Source organism: Lycium ferocissimum, chromosome 7, assembly GCF_029784015.1.
Source record: "Lycium ferocissimum isolate CSIRO_LF1 chromosome 7, AGI_CSIRO_Lferr_CH_V1, whole genome shotgun sequence".
Classification (NCBI taxonomy): domain Eukaryota; kingdom Viridiplantae; phylum Streptophyta; class Magnoliopsida; order Solanales; family Solanaceae; genus Lycium; species Lycium ferocissimum.
In genome coordinates this window covers 37,475,123-37,498,413 of record NC_081348.1, presented here as the reverse complement: position 1 = coordinate 37,498,413, position 23,291 = coordinate 37,475,123, and the positions used below count along the sequence as shown (strand labels likewise).

The 23,291-nt window shown below is 32.5% G+C and overlaps 3 protein-coding genes across 3 annotated transcripts; 2 read left to right on the top strand and 1 right to left on the bottom strand.

Moving 5' to 3' along the window:
- Nucleotides 1-3,980: 3,980 nt before the first annotated feature.
- On the bottom strand, nucleotides 3,981-5,846 carry LOC132062808 (cysteine-rich and transmembrane domain-containing protein WIH2-like). Its single transcript, XM_059455299.1, has 4 exons — nucleotides 5,664-5,846; nucleotides 5,514-5,593; nucleotides 5,206-5,380; nucleotides 3,981-4,259 (listed from the first exon to the last, which is right to left on the bottom strand). Exons 2-4 carry the CDS (start codon nucleotides 5,560-5,562, stop codon nucleotides 4,214-4,216), a joined length of 270 nt encoding a protein of 89 aa, XP_059311282.1. The 5' UTR covers nucleotides 5,563-5,593; nucleotides 5,664-5,846; the 3' UTR covers nucleotides 3,981-4,213.
- Nucleotides 5,847-7,495: 1,649 nt separating this feature from the next.
- LOC132064800 (nucleobase-ascorbate transporter 4) lies at nucleotides 7,496-12,932 on the top strand. The gene is made up of 14 exons (XM_059457907.1): nucleotides 7,496-7,808; nucleotides 8,226-8,323; nucleotides 8,583-8,759; nucleotides 8,885-8,985; nucleotides 9,088-9,163; nucleotides 9,999-10,058; nucleotides 10,420-10,604; nucleotides 10,956-11,052; nucleotides 11,280-11,366; nucleotides 11,467-11,525; nucleotides 11,756-11,847; nucleotides 11,997-12,074; nucleotides 12,202-12,362; nucleotides 12,485-12,932. Exons 1-14 carry the CDS (start codon nucleotides 7,715-7,717, stop codon nucleotides 12,701-12,703), a joined length of 1,584 nt encoding a protein of 527 aa, XP_059313890.1. The 5' UTR covers nucleotides 7,496-7,714; the 3' UTR covers nucleotides 12,704-12,932.
- Nucleotides 12,933-20,009: 7,077 nt separating this feature from the next.
- Nucleotides 20,010-21,398, top strand: LOC132062807 (protein SOB FIVE-LIKE 5-like). Its single transcript, XM_059455298.1, has 4 exons — nucleotides 20,010-20,646; nucleotides 20,734-20,817; nucleotides 20,917-20,993; nucleotides 21,097-21,398. Exons 1-4 carry the CDS (start codon nucleotides 20,254-20,256, stop codon nucleotides 21,122-21,124), a joined length of 582 nt encoding a protein of 193 aa, XP_059311281.1. The 5' UTR covers nucleotides 20,010-20,253; the 3' UTR covers nucleotides 21,125-21,398.
- Nucleotides 21,399-23,291: the final 1,893 nt, after the last annotated feature.

The following is a 23,291-nucleotide window of genomic DNA, read 5'->3' as shown; positions in this document are numbered from 1 at the left end:
GTTTTCCATGTCTTCTTCTTTTCTTATTTGAAGTTAAAAGCAAAATTCCTTATGGTTAACTTCTATTCCCTTTGTTTATTTTGCATGAACACCGGAGCCGAAGAGTTTCACTCTGAGACTCAACGACGCCGCTTATGGAGTCCACGCATCAAAATGTCTATGCTCTTACTTTGCTTGAGAGGAAAATCACGAGATATCTCTACCCTTTGTGCAAGTCGAAAATGGCTTTTTCTTAGCATTTTATATCATTTTGCTTATTCATTAGTGTGTTTAAAATCCCATGTGTGGCTAATCTTTATTTGTATTTTTTGTGTGGCCAACCCCGTTATGACCATCTTTCGAGACCTAAGTTACAACAATTTACAGTCTATTTTCATTTAAGGTTTTGCTTTAGGTATCAAGAGATTATTTCCTACTTTACATAGAACATGATATTTAGATTAAAAAAAAAAAACAAAAAAAAAAAGAGGGGAAATTTAGCAGGCAATTAATCAACTACGTGTTCCGTAAATCTTATTCTTTGAGCTGAAGTTTGGTTAAATGTTTATGCCAAAAGAAAGTATTTTACAAATCAGATCAGCCTTTCTTCAAATATAAATGTTTTTTTTTTAGGGCAACCATTTGAGGCCACATTTGATTTAACATAGAGGAAGCTTTTGTGTTTATAAAATCATTTCAATACTATCTGGTTTTATTAAAATGGATTTTCACAATAAAAACATCAATTTGATATCTAACATCTATACATACTTATCTTATATTCAACACATAGTCTAATTAAATATAAGTTCGGTCGGTTAACCATTGTTGATGGATCTTAAAGGGTGCCTAATACCTTCCCTTTAAGTTAGTAGAACCCTTACCTAGAATTTTGGTTTCGTAGACTTTAAAATAAAATCAACTTTAGATGAATAACTTTAATTAACTTCAGGTGTCCTAATTCATCATAAATAATTAGGTGGTGATTCCCTTAACTTCAATTAACCCCGGAATTACCGGGATGTTATAAACCATTTTGACTCCAGTTAAAATGGGGTATAACAAGGGGTGTTCACGGAAAATTGAAAAGTCAAACCAAACAGAAAATTGAATCAAACCGAAGAGAAAAGAAAACCGACACTTTTTGTTTGATTTGATTTTGATTTTTTATTTTATAAACCGAAAAAATTTGATTTAGTTTTGATTTTAAGCAAAAAAATAATCGAACTAAATTGATAATATAAATATCTATCTAAAAGTTATAGATTATATATATACACACACACACAAACACTCTTTTATGGAAAAAGTTTGAAATTTTATGATATTAATCTTTTGCACTCTAATTCATAATTTCAAGTTTGCCTTTATAGTAATCCAATTTTTGTATTTACTTTCTAGTTTGATTTGTTATTGTTTTTTGATAATTCTAAGAATCTATTTCTTGTTCAAAATAACTTGTTTTTGAGTCCTTCAATTATTCATCAAGATATCTTGGTATATCACAACTAGATTTTTTAATTTACTGCACAAAAACAAATTCATTGTAAAAGCCTTTTTTTTATTTTATTTTTTTTTATTTTTTTTATCTTCCTTGAAAATGGCTAAATTCTTAGATGATGCATACCAATTGTTGGAGAAAGTACATATATAACTTGATTAGATTTATATTTCCTTCTTGTCTCAAATAGAAGTAATTGATTTGGTAGTGTTATGCTGGAAAATAGTCAATTTAATATGTGTTTGAACGTATATGGTCATATATTTAAACAAAAATCGCTAAAAAACCGATAAAAACCGAAGCAATGAAAACTCGATTTAATTGATTTGATTTGATTCTAACATTTGAAAAACCGACTAAGTTGATTTGGTTATCTTTTAGAGGATAACCGGCTCAAATCGAGCCATGAACACCCTACTTCTGATTAGGGATGTTCACGGTTTGGTTAAAAATCGATTCAAACAACAAATCGAATCAAACCGAATAAATAAACAGACGGTTGTTTGGGTTTGGTTTGATTTAATTTTGAATTTTGAAAAACGATGATACTTGGTTTGTTTTGGTTTTATTAAAAACAACAGAACCATACCGACTTAATAATATACACAATTTTTATAATTATATATATATACGTTATGATAATTAAAAAGAATTATATGTTTTGTTTACTTTTTCATCAAAATTTTCTTTATCTCTATTAGGCCAATGAACTTTACACCTTAAGCTCATTTCTTAAAGGAGATCCATGAATTCGAACTCATTTATTCAAAGAACACAACTATGATATTTACCTAAAAAAAAATGTTGTATTTCTTATAAACTTTATTCACTTGATTAAAGTTTATAGATCTTAAGATACTTTCTCCATAATCCACGAAATTTATAGCTCCTGCAATAAAAGGGTAATAACAGATTATAACTTGAAAAAGGATCGATGAAAAATTCTTTCCTAGTTAATCGTAGGAAAAATAATGAAAGAGAAAAGAACCATTAGGTTTCTTAAAAATCGAAAAACCGCACCAAACCGTCAATAACCAAACTGATGGATATGTACTACATTTAGTTTGGTTTGTTTTTAATAATTAAAAAACCGACTAAGTTGGTTTAGTTTTAATTTAACCAAAAACCGACCCATACCGACATATGAGCACCCTACTTCTGATATCGGATAGCATATTTAACCTTTAATTAATTGAGCTATGTATTTTTAGTCATTTCATGTAGGAATTATGTTACAACAACAAAATATCCAATGAAATTCCACAAAGTGAGTATGAGAAAGATAGAGTATACGCAGACCTTAACCCTACCTTGAGGGATAAAGAGTTTGTGGGGTCTAGGTAGGGTGAAGTGTACCTAGACGGTACCCCTACCTTGGGAGGTAAATAGGATAAGAATTGTGTTACTATTTTTTTTATTTTTCATGTTACTATATTTGATTTGTTTTTAGAACTGTATTACCTTCAAACATAAAGAATATTACAAACTTAATATAACACATGTGTAATTAAATAGCGAAACATGTAATAATTATGATAAAATTATGCAAAGGATCAGGAATGCATGTTTCAACAAATTGAAGATTAAATATATTAAGTCGAACAATATAAGAATCAAAATTGAAATTTACAAATAAAAAAGGGACCAATTTCTAACCCTTCTTTTCTATGTTACACTTACACACTTACACACTTCTTTCTTTTTTCAACTCAATTTCTTTTTTAGCAATTTCCAAATGTTGCATCGAATTTTCCCAACTTATTCGATGTTATATCGAGACGTGCAAATTTTTTTGTATTTTTCCTTTCTAGTCTTATTTGGTATTTTGGCTTTGGACTTGCTTATATTAGTGAATTTCTTTTCTTCTTTTGGTAGTAAAGATGTATACATTAAAAATTTATTAAATAGTATAAACGTTTAATTATAAACTCAGTAATTAAAATGAACTATGAATTTGTTGGCATGTTCAAATTATGACTTTGACTATATGAATGATCATGATCATTTACCTAAGAAGGTAACTTGATACAACTTTAATCTCTCGAAAGGGTCCATAAAACTTCCATGCTTAGTTAAATCCTAATTCTACTTTGTTAGCTTCCTTATGCAATATGCTTCACTTCCGTTCTTACTCTATCTCTTTAATTAAATGAGTTCAGCCCCATAAATTCGGTAGCTCTAGTTATGGCAAACTTTAATATAAGAGGGTCATATTTTCTGAAGACGTTATTTTACTAGATATGAAGGAGATATAATTATCGTAATATTGCAAAAGGAAAAAAAAATGACTACACGATAAAATGTTATCAATCAAGTCCTTGCCTCGTTGACAATTTTTTTTTAAAAAAAAATCACTACACGATAAAATGTTATCAATCAAGTCCTTGCCTCGTTGACAATTTTTTTTTTTTTTAAACCAACATAGTTTGATCAAAGGGTGTTACTCCATAACGAATTGTCATCATTTTGTACCATCAATATATGGAACATATGTCAACTGGATTATCCACGACGATAATAAGATGTCTCAACATGTACATAACCTTCAATTTAGTGAATAGATATACTTGAATGCCTTGAATTAATAAGCCATATAAAAGTCTTGTATTCCCAAATGGAGGTTCAATGCTTATAAAGGGGCAAGACATGACAAAAAGGAAAAAGATAGATCCTGTGATTTGCAGAAGATCATTAGTGGATGTCATTTTCCTTCCGAACGATTTCAGCTTATTATCAAAAGCATGCATCTAAAAGGCAGCAACAGCAAACCGCAGCCAGACTGCAAAAACATTAACAGAGCAAAAGATTAATTTAATTTTCTCTGTCATATCAAAATATAAGAGAGTTACTCTACGAGGGGAATGTGCAGACTATACAAGTCATATTAACATTACAATTAACCTATTGCAAGACTAAATGACCACTAACGGAGCTGGTTATAGACTTATAGGTACAAACATTGGAAAATTATATTGTATATATAGGATTAATCTTTTTTTTTTCTAATATATATATATTAGAAATTGAACTCCTTGGTAAATATCATGCCTTCGGTACCGACCATCTATATCACATAAGGAAAGGGAAAACTCTATTTTATTTGTTATGTCATAGTTGCTCAAGAAACTCAGTGCACAATCATACAGGGAACAAAAAAAGAAGCGGCAAAAATAAGAATTGTTTTCATCCCAGAGCTTTAATTAGAACATAGTCCTTTCAAAATATACACATACCAACATTTTTGTTTAGGACTCAATAATTAATCTACTCCTATTAGCTCATAAAATTACTGTCAGATATTGCTATTTTTAAACAACTGTGTTCTATGTTTGCATCAGCATAAGTAAACTGTAGATATCATCTGGAGAAATACAATTAATACAAAAGAAGTCACCTGAAAAGACAAAAATCTTTCAGAATAAAACCACCATGGGAACTTATAGTACTTTTTGTGTCCTACTTTTATTATAAGATTATAATTTTTCCAAGGGGCCTTAAATACATGTGGCTTCTGCCTTGATTTCATGTCAACCTCAATGTCTAGAGAAACCTCAAAATCTGAATATCCTTTTCAGAAAATTATATAGATCAAAATTTATTTCTCATACGAATCTTGTTCATGCAAGCAAGAGGAATTGCATTATGCATGCATGCATGCACAACACATGAATTAATCTTTAGACATGAGGGGTGAGGGGTAGGGCCGGGGTGGGGGTTGCGCATACCAGCCAGTCATGACGCCGCTGGTGGCAGATGAGTTCTTTTGAGGCGGTGGAGCAGCGTACTGAGGGGCGCCGTACGGCGGAGGAGGGTAGCCTTGCTGAGGATATCCTTGAGGAGGGTAACCTTGTGGAGCATATCCCTGAGGAGGGTACCCATATGCTTCCTTTGGTGGATATCCTAATTAGTTATTTTCCAATCCAATTAGAATCAAATTCAATCATCAAATCACTTCAACGTCATATTCCATTAGATCTAATTCCTAGCTGGAATATCATAAAGAACTCATGAAAAACAATAAAGAAATTGTTACCTTGAGGGGGAGGTACACCAACCGGAGGAGGTTGATTGTAATAACTCATAATTAATTAATTGTATATGTGTTCTTCGAATAATAAGATAGTTTCAAATTGAATGATTTTCTTTTATTTGAGACTTGAAAGGGATAGAATGCAGAACTATTTGCTTGATTATCTAGAATAATTCAACCAATCCCATTGAAAAATTTATGTTTTCATGTTTCTCTCGTATGGTTAATTTGTCAAATAGATAGAGAAAATTATCAATATGATTTTGTCAAATAGATAGAGAAAATTATTAATAGATTCTTTTTTTCCCGTCTAAAAACATATTACTCCTAGTATTAGTTCATTACTATTTTTTTTTTTTTTAGAAAATCAATTCCTTAATAAAATGAAAGATTTAAACACGTTCATTTTTTTTAGCGAACTACAAGCAAAACTAATTATTTTTCATTTAATTAAAAAATATAAAGTTCCCTATTCAAACGGAAGACCACAAGATTTTAGGATCCATCTCTTCCATGGTTCTAACATTTAAGATCACTTTTTACATTATTACTCCATTCAATTAACTTCACTTAGGAATAATTAAAGTATAGTTGGTTTCAAATTCAGATAAAACGAAAATAATGATAAGGTGTTTGTCATAAGTTCTTTTAGTCAGTAATAGAAAGTTACTAATATCATTTTTATGATCACATTATCAGTATCAATTAATATTTCTCACCAAATTTATGTTTATTTATCTTATATATGACCTTAGTGTATATTTGTTAGAGTTTAAGGGGCTAATCTGACCTTATATCTACAGGTTATTATTTATATTAGAAGGATTAAATCACGCTAATAAGATGTTAGTTATGTGTTTGCAACATAATTCATTGGATGTTGTTGTATAAACTATGTTCTTAGTTTAGTTCAAAATTCTAAAATATTTTTACTATATAAAAAATAATCAACTTTTTTTTTAATATTGTTTTTTACCTTTTCCTATAAATTAATATATTGTGAAAGCGAAAATAAAATCATAAATCCATTACTCATTAAAAAATGTGGGGCCTGAAATTTTTGGGTCCTGAAGCAAAAGAGTCTCTCTGACGGGTTCACATGAAACCAGTAACTTATGCTCAAACTATGTATTTTCAGTGGCGGAGTCAGGATTTTCACTAAGGGGGTTCAAAATATGAAGAAGTAGACATACGAAGAAGCCAAATGGGGTTTAACATCTACTATATATGCATAGAAAATAATTTTAAGCTTGTATAAACCGGGTAATTTCCGCCAAAAGAGGTTCGGATGAACCCCTTAGCCACCTGGCTCCGCCCCTGAGTATTTGTGTATTGTATATTTACTTGAGGTGGTTGTAGGAACACATAAACTATAAATGCTATATTGTCTAAGTGTAAATAGTATCATCACACCATTAGGTCATTAAAACGATATTTATAGTTAACTCTTCTTGAAATATAAAATTTAAAATCTTAAAAATAAGATAAGTTATATGCTATAACACGTAAAACTATTTTAAAAATATTGCCTGAACTCTATTTTATTTTCGCCTTCCAGTATATATATATTTATATATATATATATATATATATATATATATATATATATATATATATATATATATATATATAGGAGTAGGGTTCTTTCGTCTGGCTTTCTCTTGATAGAGTAAGGTCTCACGTTGTAGGATTTCACTGGGTGGTTGTTGTTGTTGTTGTTGTTGTTGTGTGTGTGTATATATATATATATTAAATCCATTTGTGGACGTGGAGTGTTAGTTAGGCTTACCCTCTAACCCTTACACAAAATTTCTTGGAGTAGCTAGCTCACTTTTCATAGGAAAAACAGATGAGGTCATACATCAATTTCTAAAAGATAGTAGTTGGCTCTTTAGTCTCAACGATCACTAACCAACCATATCTATCTTTTTTAATCTCGTCTTTTCCCCCTTTTTAAATTCTTCCCCGTTCATTACTTAACGTGGTTTTTTTTCTAACTTGTAAAAAAGCTAGTCTTCCCATGCAAATTAAACCCTCTTCTGCTCTCTTACCTCAAGTGTTACGGTTTCTCCTAACGTCAATAATTTAGTACTAGTATCAGTAAAATACATTGCTTTACTCTTTTGCATATTGGATATCTATATATATGTATGAAAAAAAGAGATTAAGAGTTTACTGAGACATATAAAAGTGGTACAAAAGAGATGACAGGACCGGCGAAAGATGAATTCGTGCCTCACCCGGTGAAAGACCAACTTCCCGGAGTCGATTACTGTATTAATAGCAATCCTTCTTGGGGTAAGTATATCTTAATTTACACACATATTTAGTGAATATTTTCTTGAAAAAAAAAACATAAATTGGATGAAATTAAAATGACAAAAGTTAGTTTAGTAAGTTTTGTAGAAAAATAACAAGTTGAATGATCTATTGAGAAATGAACTCACAAATCATTAGATCCTTTCTGACTTGGTGCTCAAGATGTCCTTGGTTCTAAAACTTAGAAATGATTGTTAAATTTGTAATTTGTTAAGTTGGGATTTTTTTTTATAATTTTCAATACTACTTCACCAAGTTTGATAGTTCCTACTCTGTTTGATGCTGAAGTTTATATTGCATAATTAACAAATGGTCTTCATAAAATGTATATATTGTCTACTTGGAGGGACCTGAAAATGGAAGCTAAATTCTGATTTCCTACTTTAAATTATGCAGCTGAGGCCGTTATACTGGGTTTTCAACACTACTTAGTAATGCTTGGCACTAGCGTCATCATCCCTACCATCATTGTCCCTCAAATGGGTGGTGGCAACGTAAGTACTTCTCTATTTTTATCTTCTTTATCAATTTCAGTTAGAGATTTATATGTCAGTAGAATTTATTTTTATGGTTTTTGTGTACAATATTGGCTTGAGAATTGAGCATATAACAAAAAAAGAAGAAGCAAGTCCTGGACATTCCCCAGGCTTTTAAGGTTCCAGCGAGATTTGAACTGGATTCAGAGTCCAATGTCCTGACCATGGAACCAATTATGTGGGGCTTTAGTATACTTACAACATTTATGTCTTCCAGGTGGAGAAAGCTCAAGTGATACAAACTTTGCTCTTTGTTTCTGGAGTGAATACGCTTTTACAATCTTGGTTTGGAACTCGGCTTCCAGTGGTGATAGGTGGATCATTCAGATTCATAGTTCCAGCTGTTTTTATCGCATTATCCAATAGATACAATACATACCTTGTTCCTCGTGAGGTTGGAACTATTGAATTTCTTGCTCCATTTTTCTGTTTTGTGCATTATTCTAGCCTTCAAAAATAAAATCTTCTGATTATGACAGCATTAGTGATTCTTTTTTAACTTTTGATCATTTTCTTTAGAGGTTTAAACAATCGATGAGAAGCATGCAGGGGGCTCTGATGATCGCATCCGTTCTTCCGATATTACTTGGCTTTCTTGGAATTTGGAGAATTGTTACAAGGTCGTGGCCATTTCGAAGAATTGTATTATTTTCAGCATTATATTAGTAGTTACCACGTTCATGTAGAAGAGAATGTTTGATTCGAGTTGTTTGATAATGTAGGTTCCTGTCTCCGCTTTCTAAGGCTCCACTGGTGTTGCTTGTTGGCATTGGGCTATATGAGCACGGTTTTCCACTTGTAAGAAGTTTGGCTAATGCTTAATACTTACTCGGTTGCATTTTACACGACTCTTTCCTTTTTCAGTTTGTTTCAGACAAAAATGACATTTTTTAAATTTGGAAATTATTTATGTTTAAACTCTCCATTTCACACTTAATAACATGCTTTTATAGTCATAGAAATGTTAAAACATGCTTAAAACCATAAGGATACTTTTGGTACTTTTTTCTTTCTTTAACTCCGTGTCCAATCAAACATAGCTATATAAATGAAACTGAAGGAGTATCTTCTATATAGGCAGCTACTATGAGAATTGTCTGATGCAGCTTCTATAGCATTTGAGAAAACATTCATCCTAACACTGAAAAATTTGAATTCATCACTTTACAGTACTTAAAGTAATTCACTTTGGTAGGGACGGATGTAGCATATCACATGGGGGTTCTCGGAACCCCCATGTATCTGTGCAGATCCTATGTTTGTATTCAAAAGTTCCGTACATATCTAAGAAACACGATTTGGGAATTTGTTAATAAAGTGTGTTATTGGTCTAGTGGCAAAGAAGGATCTCTTAAAGCTTTGTTTCTTTTGGTCAAAGGGTTCGAATCCTTGGTCACCTGTAGTTTTTATTTTGTCTCTTTATATTTTTTAATTTGAAATGGGTTGGAACCCATAAGCATCAAATCCTGCATCCGCTTCCGTAAATCCAGCTTATCACTTCTCCGAATTATCCAGATACAGAAGCCTAAAGTTGGCCTATTCATATCTTTAGTTCCATTAATCAGTATCATTTTTGTTTCCTTTCTTAAATGGGTTTACTGTGTTTTAATTTATTTCCGTTGACTGATGGCAGCTGGGAGAATGTGTTGAGATTGGACTTCAAGAGTTAATGCTACTTATATTGTTGTCACAAGTAAGCCTTATTAATAGTTATCTAACTCAGTCTTGAGATGCATGTATTATATGCACCTATTGTTCTATTAATGTTTGTAATCACTGAGACCTGATATAAATGTCTTTTACTTTATTGTATTCATTCGGGTTCACTACTATCTTTTAATGGGAAAAGTTGCATCATGATTTGGAGAATCAAATGCTGAATGGATAAAGAAAAGCAAATAGAAGTGCTAGTAGGATTGCTTGTGATTCTTTACTTAGTTCCACTACATAAAGATTAAGCAGTAGAGGAATGGATGCGGAGATCATTTGTGGTGATATTAGTTTTTTTGTTTTGTTTTTGGTCCCTTAATATGTATTAATTAATGTCTGTGCAGTTCATTCCCCATATGTGGAAATTAAAGCTACCCATATTTGAGCGATTCGCTGTCCTGTTATCCGTTGGAACAGTGTGGGCATTTGCAGCCCTTCTCACAGTAGCAGGTGCATACAAGAACAAACCCCTACAGACTCAGTTCAGTTGCCGAGTTGATCGCTCTGGGCTCGTTGGTGGATCTTCATGGTGTGTTTACACTAACATCTGCACTTCTATATAGTCCCTTCTCTTAATTATTCATTCATTAAACTTGTTAAAACATGGATAGTTTTGTACTTCAACCGAATTGTTTAGTGATTGTATTTTCTTTTGGAATATCTGCTTCAATTGAGTTTGACATTTGTATTGTTCCTTTAAATGATACATGTTTCAACACTCTTTTGGCCTTTAACTATTACAAAAAAGGTAAACCGACTGTAGACGTAAATAAAGTGACAAAGTCTGGATGTTAAAGAATATGTGGTCTTACAATTTCCAATGTTAGGTGGGTTCCTTTTTTCTGCTTCTGTTCTCAGGAACTCATTTTTGGAAATGCAGGATAAGATTTCCTTACCCATTGCAATGGGGTACTCCCAATGTTGATGTTGGACAAGTCTTTCTGATGACGGCTGCAGTTTTCGTTTCTCACGTTGAGGTTTATATCTTGATGCCAATGTTTAGTCTAATATTTAGTAAAACCTATCTTGAAAATTTAATATCTTAATTCCAAGACTGTTTTATGACTATACTGTAAGCTGTGAGATGCTAATCCATAATTACTGAAGCTTTAAGCGACTAACATTGTGTACTTTTTAGGTTGAACTTAATCATTCATGTTGATATTATCCTTCTGATGAACATTTTCCCAATCTGTTTTGACAGTCTACTGGAGGATTTATTGCAGCTGCGAGATATGGAAGTGCAACATTTTGCCCAGCTTCCATTCTGAGCCGTGGTGCTGGATGGCTGGTAAGTAAATTTACCTTATTGACATTCTCACTAACAACGGATTCTTTCTTTTGATCCATAATTCTCTGTGGAACTCAATTTTGTTTTTGTTGTTGTCCAGGGAATAGGTATGTTGCTCAATGGCCTATGGGGGACTCCTTGCGGATCTACTGTATCAGTGTAATACATCTATCCGCCTTAGGATGTTTATTCTGTTCTGTACTTCATACTAAATTCAAAATCAAGGACATGAGCAAGGTTAGGGAAAAAAACAAGGCTAAGTTGTGAAGTGTATTACGATAGTTTACATTTTCCAGTAATGATGTCATCTCTAGATATCTCCAAGCCATCTGCAGGTACCCCTTCACTGACCATGCGTTGCTAATGCTTTTCTCATTTGAACTATGAAGTGAAAATGTAGGTCTTTTAGCATTGACACGAGTTGGAAGCAGAAGAGTAATTCAAATCTCTGCAGTATTTATGCTTTTCTTTTCTGTGTTAGGTGAGACTCATAGTATTACAGAGCTGATCTTGGTAGTTGCTTGTCTGTTTATTGTTTTGAAACTAATGATTCTATTTCTTCTGCCAAGTCATTGCAGTCTGTTTATGAATTTTGAGACTGATGGCTTCCCTCTCTTTGATCACAAACAGGAAAAGTCGGAGCTATTCTTGCTTCAATACCTCTGCCTATAATTGGAGCTTTATATTGCGTCCTGTTTGGCCTCATGTGTAAGTGATTTCTCTTATGTTAAGAACATGCAATTTCTTCTTTCAATCTGCCAATAGTTTTGAGTCCAGTTTCCTTTACTGTAAAAAAAACTATTTCACTTATGTTGGTGTTTATTCGATGAGGCAGCTGCTGCTGGTTTTGATTTACTACAATTCTGCAACCTGAACAGCCATAGGACTAAGTTTATATTAGGTTTCTCAATCTACATGGGCCTTTCCGTGCCACAATACTTCAATGGTTCTGTCATAACCACTGGTCGCAGTCCTGTTCAATCTGGCTCAGCCACGGTTAGTACATAAACCAAAAGTCATAATTTACTCCCCTTTAACAGCATTTCCATTCGATACGACGACATTTCTTGCATCACAGGATTGAATAATAACTTATCTACCCTTTATTTTATGTGCAGATTGACCTGATTATGCAAGTGATCTTCACGTCCCCTGCCACAGTGGCAGGAATTATAGCTTACTTCTTAGACAACACTCTCGCGCGCGGGCATCCCTTAACCAGGATAGACAGTGGAAGGCATTGGTGGGCTAAGTTCAAGTACTTTCACCGAGATCCCCGAAGTGAAGAGTTTTACTCTCTCCCTTATGGCCTCTCCAAGTACTTTCCTTCAGTATGACACACTGATGTTAAGAATGAGAAATTTGTGGAAATATTCGGAACAAAAAAGAAATGAAAGAAGTATGGCATTTGATTTGTCTAATCCACTGATATTGTTGATAACTACTTATTGATATTATTTTAGTAAAAGGGTGAGTTGATTAGCTTGATGTATATTATATGGTGCTGTAATTAGATAATATGCTTCTATTTCAAGCAGAATACATATAATTTTGAACTGATTTAAAGACTGCAAGCCTGTATATAAATTATAATCATATGAATTGTTAATTTTGCTAATTTGATGGTTTCGGTTTGTTGTAATGCTTCCAACCATTGTCGTTGTTAGTTACAGTTCGAACTGTAGTGTCATGAGTTTTAAAAACATAAACGGCCTTCAGGGCTCCAATTCTATTGTGTATATTCTCTACTCCTTCAATTTGTGAAATGGATACACACATATATGCATATACATATTACATACATATACATACATTGAGAAATCAGAAATGACAAGACTTGTGCTGGAGCCTGGAAGTCCGGAACTGAACAATAGATAAAATTGGGCTTGATTAGAAGTGGTGGACTATTGGACTTGGAGCTGGGCCAGCCTTTACATACGAACAAGTGGGCTTCACATCCAAGTCCATTCTCTTGGGCAATTTGCGTCCTCATTGGCCTTCGAATCCTAACTGGGATGGGGTGGTCTTTCCTGATATTGAAATGAAGGTCAATTTAAACGCGGAAGGTCAAAAAAAAAAAAGCATTCTCTTTTGTCTTTTTTTTCAATTTGTTCTTAAAATGATTAACCTCAATATGGTGGACAATCCACACAAAAAAATGGGATAACTACATAAGATAACTAACATTAGTACATATTTATATTTAGTAGTTATAGTTTAAAATAAATACATTCCATACTAATAATTATATGATAAATACAACTTATAGATATATATATATATATAAAATAAAATACCCCATCATCACATTATTCACTTCCAACCAAATCCTCCCATCTCTCTCTCCCCTCTCTCCCCACCCATGCTCGCCGCGACCTTTTCCCAAGACTTAATGATCCGTGGCCGGATCAACAGATACGTCGAAATAGATTTCACCGATTGGCCTCTCGTCCTTCTCCTAACTTAATTTTTTTTTTCAAATAACATCAAAGACACATAAATTCAAATTGAGGAAGTTATTACTCTTCTTGTAGTTGATAATTCATAAACAAATTACTAAATTTCCCAACCGAGCATTACCGATACTATAAGGGTTGTTAGCGAAATTTCGAAAATGGAAATCGTGATGATCTGGAAAAAGTCAAAAAGTCAATTTACATCGTCGTTGAAAATTAAAGAAAAAAGCACCCCATAAATCTTCATGAAGGTCAATTTGCGGAAAAAAAAAAAAATCAAGTTTCTTTTTAGGTATTCTTTTTTTTTAGCATACAATTCATTGTATTCATTTTTTTTATTTGTCGTATATTTACAATTTGTTTTTCTTAAAATGATTAACCTCCGTTTCAAAAAAATACGATGTTTTTGTGTAATTATTGGTGTGTATGTATTGCGTTGTATTCCAAATAAAATAAGCAATCGGAATATGGCGAAAAAATTATTTTAGTCAATCCAAAGAAACAAAAAAGTAGCACCAAAAAAAATTTTTTAACCCTTAAATGTAGTCATTTATGAAATTTTCCCAAAAAAAATTAAAGAAAAAGAATATCAGATAGCACGTTTATAAGATTGCAAAGAGCCTGAGATTATCTCCAATTTATAATAGTAAATAATCTCACAATAAAAAAAGTGTTAAAAAAGTAGTGCCTCATCTGGCCCATTTGATGTGACACTTACTGTTGGGCTCTCAGACTGTTCCTTCTCTGAACTATAACTTTTTAAAAAAGTTTAGTTAAAAATTGTGATTATTATATTTTATGTTTAATCCAATTTCTTACTATGTAAAGTTTACATTAGGAAAAATAAGAAATAATTACCTAAATTGACACTAAAAATTACGTGTTGTAGCAGTCGTACTTCGAACTCCTCTCTTTAAAAACAAAACAAAAAAAAAAAAAAACGAAGAAAATAATTTGTCGATAACAGTATAGGAAAATAAGAATTTTTTAAATTTTGTAGTGATAGAATAAGTTAAAAAATTTGTGATTATTATGTTTTATCCAATTTCTTACCATGTAAATTTTGATCAGGAAAAATACGAAATGATCACCTCAATTCACATTTAAAATTACATGTTGTAACAGTTTGTACTTCGAACTCCACTCTTTTTCTTTTAAGAAAAAACAACGTAGAAAGTGTTTTGTCAATAACATCATAGGAAAAATAAGAATTTATCAATTTTTGTAATGATCGAATATGTTAGATTGTTAATTGTGGATAAGAAGATAAAAATATCAAGGCATTATTCAAAAAAGAAAAGCATTATTTCCTTAACAAAAATAAAAAGTAAAGAAAAAGGTAGGGTTGACAAAAAACGTGGGGTGGGCTTTGAGTGATTGCAAAAAATAAGTCTACCTATTTGCCCTTATTAATGGAATGAAAAGCCCAGAGCTGGGCTGTGATGATAATTGCACTAATTAAAAAAAAAAAAAAAAAAAAAATATATATATATATATATAAAAAAAAAAAAAAAGCCCAGAGCTGTGTCCGTACGGAGTACTCCCACTAAACGACAACTTGTTACATCAACACAGATCTTCTAAGATCACATTTTGCATTATGTTTTTGGATCCCACTTTTTCCCTCCACGTGGCGACAGGTAATCCTCCAATTTCTTTTCATTATTTTAATAATATTACTCTCTCATTTTAATGGTGTATAAAAGATTATGAACCAATTATTGAATAGCGGATAACCACATCTTTTTGTCAATTCTATAAATTTATTATATGTCAATAAGAAATTGAATTCGTCTTTTTTTTTTTTTCCCAAGCATAAGAAGAGTTTTGGCAACGGGTCATTAAAGATTCTTAAGCAAGGCAGTTTAGATTATTTATTCCAATATGATAATATAACTTTTTTCAATTCAAACAAGAGCAAATTTGACCTTTTTCGATCCACTACTTAACAAACTTTTCATACGTAACTCTTTTTAGCTCAATGTCATGTCGACAACTTAACATCAATTTTCATTTGTATCGACCCTCTCGCCTTTTAAACGAAATTAATTTTTGTTTTGAATTTTTTAAAAATATTTTGTGAATGATAGTCGATTTTTCTGTTCGTAATTGCTAGAATGATTTAAACATAGGCGTAAGGATCTAAACCCTAAAAAGACTTTTCAGACGATTAAAACAAAAAAAAGGACTAGAATACAAGTTTTTCTCTTTATAATTGCTAGACTAGAATGATTAACGACAAAGGTCAATGATCTTTTGATTTGACCTGCTCCCAACCCCACATATCAAACGATTGACGTAGTACTGTAAAACAAAATACATTTAATTAACATGGTAGATTGAGAAAGGGCTTAATTGAAAGAATGGCTGAAATGTATGGGATCCAAGTATAATAAAAACATGTCAAATGATAAATATTATAGCCCATATATGAGCTGGATTGGACACAGGGTATTGGCACCTTTCTAATGAATGCCCCTCTGCCCCCTGCCCTTTATTTCATCTTCAATGCGTTTTGGCTACTTGCACCTGCTACTTCTACTTGTGTAAATCACACCCTCTTTAGTTAAACACTTCTCTTTAATTTTTCTTCTTCTTTAATCTTAGACCCTTACACTTAAAAAAGATATCTTAATTTTTGAGTATTCATACTATCAATATAGTTTATATGTGGCATCATCTCAATTATGTACTATTTTTCACCAGGTTGCATTTTAAACTTGTGAGAGGCTGAGAGCTTGTTGATATTGTCGATTCCAAGTTCAGATAAAGAAGAAGAGATACAATAGGCTGACAACTAATGTAAAATCAATCAATTTCACTAAGCATCCTCCTGATACAAAATATTGTTGGGATGTGCTACACGCATGACCTAAGATGAATTTAAATAGAGAACCATGGTTAATAAGAATTCATACAGCCAGCCCGAACTTGTATGAGACTGAGGCGTGACAATTGTTATACCAGGTTACCATCATATCATCGTAGAAATTTACCTATAATAACCTAACAACTACTGACCTAATTCTTTAAAACATATTTTACAAAACCGGTACATAAAATTTAATTTCTTTTTTTTAATTTGTGCTCAAGGTTTAGTCTTAATGTTGACGAGTGATCCAAGAGGAAGAGCACATGATTTTGGGACAGTGTTGGTGTGAGAGTTTAATCTTTGACTAAGACCAAGAAACTGAATCTTCAAGCTAATAAGCAGAGGCCACCACATAAGCATAAGCAGCACCACTGTTGCTCACGTTAGTCAAGTACACTGCTCGCTACCTGCACTAAATATTATCAGTATTTCATGTGAGCATTCTAATTGTTCCGCTCATGTGCCTGCTACTTTGCATCATTCCCTATATATCTTTCATGTGTCTTCTTCTTCCTTTTAAGTTTTTTTCATTTCATTGATATTACAAAATGATCATAACCCTTCTTTCCTTTTTTTTTTTTTTTTTTTTTTTTTTTAACTAGTGAATTCTCTTGCACAAAGTATTCTCTACTAAAATGGAATGGAGAGAAAATAGGTGTGTGGCCTAAAAGATTGGTGGAGAAAAACCTAAAACCTTTTTGTTGGTTCATACCTTTTGTTAAAATAATAATTCCATTTTATAAATGAAGTGATTTTTTTCTCCAAAATTTGAAATAGAGGGACGAGAATAATTAGCAACAAGTGAACATTGGAATAAGTAACAGAGAGCACACTCAACTTAACAGTATATTTAAACAAGCCGAGATTAAAGATTGAAGTGTGTGCGCACGTTCATACATGTGTGTATATCTGTTGTAAGCTCCCAAATTGGTCATATGCACACGTGCATACATGTGTGTGTGAGTTCGTGTAAAAATAAAATTGAGATCATGTGAATTCTTTGATAATAACACAGTCAAAATGTCTAAAGAGAGCATGTGAAACTTTAACAAAATACGCAGTCGAATCACTGAGAGAGAAACTTATCCTTATATCAACACAACAAATGATTTCACTAAGAATTCACATACACTGTTATTACTAAACTAAATTTAATAAGCCAGGGCGAATCCAATGTTATGGTATCTAGTTTATCTGAAGTCAGTATTTCAATGTAAAGTGTAAATTTATATGCAAAATTTACTAAAATTGCAATGATGGTATAGACATTAACCCAAAACTTTTAAAAGATAAAAAAACTAATGATAAAATCTTAATATTTAAACCCCATAGAATTTGAATAATGATTCCGCGTCTGTGATTAAGTAAGTCCTTTGAACCATCTTCGGTCTTCAGTCTAAGAGTATAAATTAAATTTCAGTTAATACTATATAGTACTAAAGTGCAAACATAGAGTTGTCTTGGAGATAAAACCAAGTTAACAGACATAATCTGATGTCTCAAGCATTCCACGTCAGATTCTTGTCTGAGCATATGGCCATTTTAACACATTAATTTTTTTATAGTACTAAATACACACTAGATTCAAGTCCCACTTGCTATTTTAAAACTAAGTATTACAAATTTTATTACTTCTTCTGGCAAAAGAGCACGATACATTTTTGGAAAAACTAGTCAAATGTTGTGCCTTAATTTTGACTGGATTCGCTGACTAAACAGATTGCTAATTAAGTTTCTTGATCCTATCCTATTTTTCCTCTAATCTAACGCTCTTCTCCATTGGATCCAAATTCCTATAGATTCATCCTAAAGACCATTACAGATAAGTACAAGATATTTCTGACCTAACATATGGCATAATGGCCCAAGAAATATCTCTACTTATGGTTGTGCTAGTGCGTTTGGAAACACCATTTTTTGCAAGTAGGTACTACTTAATACAATCCAAAAAATTAGTACTACCTTTCTCAATCAATCTTATAGGTCTCAATAATTACTGATGTTATTCAACAATAATCTCTCCTTGGCCACACCTGGCCCAACAACTAGTTGCTGACAAAATTATCAACGATCGACATTATTTATTTTTATTAAGAATGTACGTTTCTTGATATTGAACTCTCACTCTATTCATATGTAAATTCAGTATTTTAAGTCAGTGGGCCCACTCATACATATATATCTATAGTGTGACTCTAAAACATTCAACACATTCATATTCGTTGCTTGAGTCGGAACACCCCAGACATCAATGGCAGAGCCAGGGGTTCAATTGAATCCCTTTCGTTGAAAATTTTTACTGACAAATGGGGTAAAAAAGTATTATTGAATCCTTTTGACTTAATTTAGGTTGCAATTTTGAAAGTTGTGAATTTCCGTATTACAACTTCTAGCTTCGCCACTGCCTGATATTTTTGCAAAATAATGACCCTTAATGCAGTACACACTTAGGATAAATGTTTCAAGAATACACTATCTAACCTTACAACTTCAACCAAACGTGTTTCAGAAGAAATGAGATATGTAGCCCAAAATGATTAATTAGCTTTCAATGATATTAGTATAGTGGAGTAACTGTTTACTCTATTTGCTTAGGAGTATAGTCCAAATACTGAGGAAGTGGAGAAAGATTGAAGAGTGTACGTACCCTCTTGTGTTAAGAACGTACTGCGTGCCTCGCTGTCCAGCATGTGATAACGTTGTGGCTCCGTTCCCATCCATTCCATCAATTTCTTCTTTTTCTCCCTTACAAATACACCCATATTTACTTAACCCCCACCCCCAACCCCCCACCCAAAACCCAAACAAACCTTCTATCCCTATAGAGACAGATGGATCAGTTGAACCCATCATTTTTTATACGGAGTGTGACGCCGGAAGCAAACTTCTGAAGATGAGTTGCATATAATACCTTGGGTGAATTCATATAAAATGAGATATAGAATCGAGATTTATAAGGGATAACTCAAGCTTCATACAGGTGATGTCAGCTTTTAAAGCCTGTTCATAACCGAAGGCAAACTTTACGTTTGTAGACTCAAAACAGACAATATGTGTCATGAGGTTTAGTGAACATAAATATATATGTGAAAAGAATCACTAAACATCAATTAATATCAAAAATCATAATCTTAAAAGTACAATGAATTTAGTGATACAAGAATCTTAAATATTGATTCCACTAAATTCTGAATCCGTCTAGACCTCTTTGTCAATGCCCAACTGTCATTTTGTGATTCATTCGTATAGATAGGAGAATGGAGTGCTTGAAGACAAAACAGGTCTAGGATTATTTCAGCCTTGATTCTCCTTTGGTCTTTTCCTAGCTCCACTCTTATTTTGGCCTTTTCCTCTTGAAAACCCCACACTTTTGTAAAGGACTAAATAGATAGAGCTAAGAGGGTACCGTGTCACATATTTCTTGGACTATTTAGCAACAAGAAGGGGTGTCACTACTCACTAACAATAGTTGTGTAGTGCTTCGCTCATCATTCCCAAAAAAAAAAAAAAAAGAGCTTCCCATTTGGTTTTCTTGAATTTTTAGACATACAAAAACCAAATGGATTATGGAATGTTGGGAGCTGATTCAGAATGCAGTAGTGGATGTGAGTCTGGTTGGACTTTATACTTAGAAAATTCTTACTTACCTTCTTGTAGTAAAGGCAACAACTTTGTCAATGGTGAAGATGAAAAAAGTTTAAAGCAAAAACTAGAAGAGGAGGATGAAGAAGAAGATTTGTCAATGGTTTCTGATGCATCTTCAGGACCTCCACATTTTCATCAAGAAGAAGAATATGGACACAACATTATTAATGGTTGCAATTATTATGCACACATTAGTAATCCAAAAAGCAATTCAAAGAGGCAGAAAGCTAAGGGAAAACAACAACAACAACAACAACTTTCTGTACTGGATGATACAGCTAGCTCACCTATCTTCGATTTCTCCAATGTAAGTTTCTTGGTTTTTTGGCCAAACACACATTTGTGTCTTCCATTAATTTAAGAATGTGACACTTTTTACCATTGCTTGTTACAGAACAATTTTAATATCACCAAGAACACAAAGTCAGTGGAAAATGTATTGGATTTTTCACAAGGTTACTCTACAACACACTTTCAGGTACTTAAAGCAATTTGTGCATGTATTTCTAATTGATATTTTGATTAACATTTTCTACTAAAATCTTCAAAAGAAATACTAATATTTCTTTTAATGCAGGGGAGATCTGCATACCAGGAACACTATGGTTATTTCCAGTCATCTCTGCTGCCTGGAAACAAATTGCAAGAAAACCAGTTAAGTTCTTTGTTACCTTTTTTTTTTTGGTGCTATCTTTTTCACTACCAATAAATTATTTTGATGATTCAACTAACATTTTTTTTTTCTTCTGTTGAACAGATGGTTTGAAGAGAAGAGGTGGGGATAACTACTACCAGTGTTTTTTTTTCTTAAAATGGTGATGCTATGTGCTGCCAAGTGAATGTTTAGAAAGTGGGAAGGAGTTAAATTTGTCCAAGCAAAAGGAATTGGATCTCGAAAGTGATTCTTGTTCTTTTACTTTTCCTGTTCTTTTTTCTGTTTTCTTTTAGCTGTTGTCATTGGGAAACAGCTTTAAGAGAAAAAATGGGAATTCATTTCCTCTAATTATCTTGCTGTCAATGAATAGTAGCTACGTTTTAGCATTTTTTAGTTTATGTTGAGCAGCTTGTGTGCAGTTTTTACTTTTCCAGTATAACTTTTGGTATATGAAAATTACTAACATAATTAATTCGAATTCACATCCGATAGGTGTTATTGAGAGAGTAAATAGTTTCCTACCTAAAAATCTCTTCATTGTGAAATCTTATTGCTCTGTTGACTGGCCATTTATGATGGATTATTAATTTGGACATGTCATCAATTCTCAATCAAATCAAGACTTCTGGAGAGATAATAGGGACAAATAATCATAGTCAATCAAGCCAAGCAAATTTAGTTCTAAATTATATCCCAAATTTTGTTTTCTATTGATTTGCTTGACTTTCAATGGAAAAAATAGGACAACTAAGTAGCTAGAAGATGTGATCATAAGAACTTTTTATACTAATAATAATAATAATAATAAAAAAATATCTGATTAGGTAAGATTTGTTGATATTCATATTGAAAAGCATTGTGTCCAGTACAAGCTGACCAAATCTTGGAAAAGGGTTGGCTTATAATGTAGACAAGACCTTATTTGTCTCTTAGTGTCCAGACAAGAGTACATTCTCATAATTCTTGAAATGTTCTCATAGTGAATCAAAGATTTATTATGTCCATATTAGGAAGAGATGAATAAACAAAAGTGAGAGGAAGTTGTACAAGATAACCACTCGTTACTATTTGAATAGTAAAAATGACCCTATAGAGATCTCATATATTTTGCATTATCGATCTCTTATGTTTTAACGTGAGAATTTCTGGTGAAATGAATTGCATAAGTAATGAACGTTTGTTACACGCCATATAACAATCGAGCATAGGTTGATCATGAAAATGTTATAAGGATGAAGGGTAGTAAGAGAAAAGGTACAGAGATGAGGAGGAAAATGCCAAAATTAATATTTGGAAATATTTCATATATGTAAGCTCATGATCGTTTATTCAAGTGCAGAGATCCTGCCTGAGATCTTCCTGACCCAGTGCTACATGCCATGTTTAATTTAATAGTGCCCTCTTTATCTAATTTGGAAGCATCTTCAATATTCAATTGATTTATTTTTTAAAAAAAAATTATGGACTTAGTATGTTTACTCCCTCAATTCTGTCTGCTGGGAAGTTGTCGTCGGACTAGATGTCATGCACAATTATATGCCTTTTCCTTCATTTCTTTATTCTTTGCGACTTTTCCAACTGAAATTCTATTTCTCAGAATAAAATGATCTTTCAAGTACAAGAAAGTAAAAAATTAAATAAAGGAGTAATGTTATATTCAATCAATCGAATATTGAACAATACGTAATCGATTAAACACCGTATGGAAACGGCTCTTCTAGTTTGAGACGAATTCTTTCAAATGTTCTAAAAATTCTTATCCCATTAGACCATTTGTTCATATTTGTATCAAGAACTCCATTTAGAACTTTAGAGGGATGGCAAAGTTATCTCCGTATGATTTATATGTCACGGGTTCAAGCAATGAAATCAACCACTAATGTTTGTGTTAGGGTAAGCTTCATACAACACAACCTTAAGATTGTGTCGCATCCTAGGATTATGTGTGCGTGAAAGCAATATGCTTCAGGCACCGAATGCAACGTATCAATAACCCAATGCATAGATCTCCCGGCTCGCGAAATCAAAATAAGAATATCGAACTTTGTTCTGATTTTCAAATCCGATAAATATTGGTTGATCGTATATTTCATTATAATTCTATGACTCCGACTCTCCGAGTATCCTTTCCTCTTTCAAGAAGTTGGGTATAAGAATACTTCAGTCCAACATCTGTTTTTTTGGTTTCTTTTCCAATTTCCGTACTCCTGTTATCAGCAAATGGTGAATGTAAACAGTAAGAAAATAATGAATTCACATTCTGCTCCATGGATAAAATGATTAATATTTGGCATAGA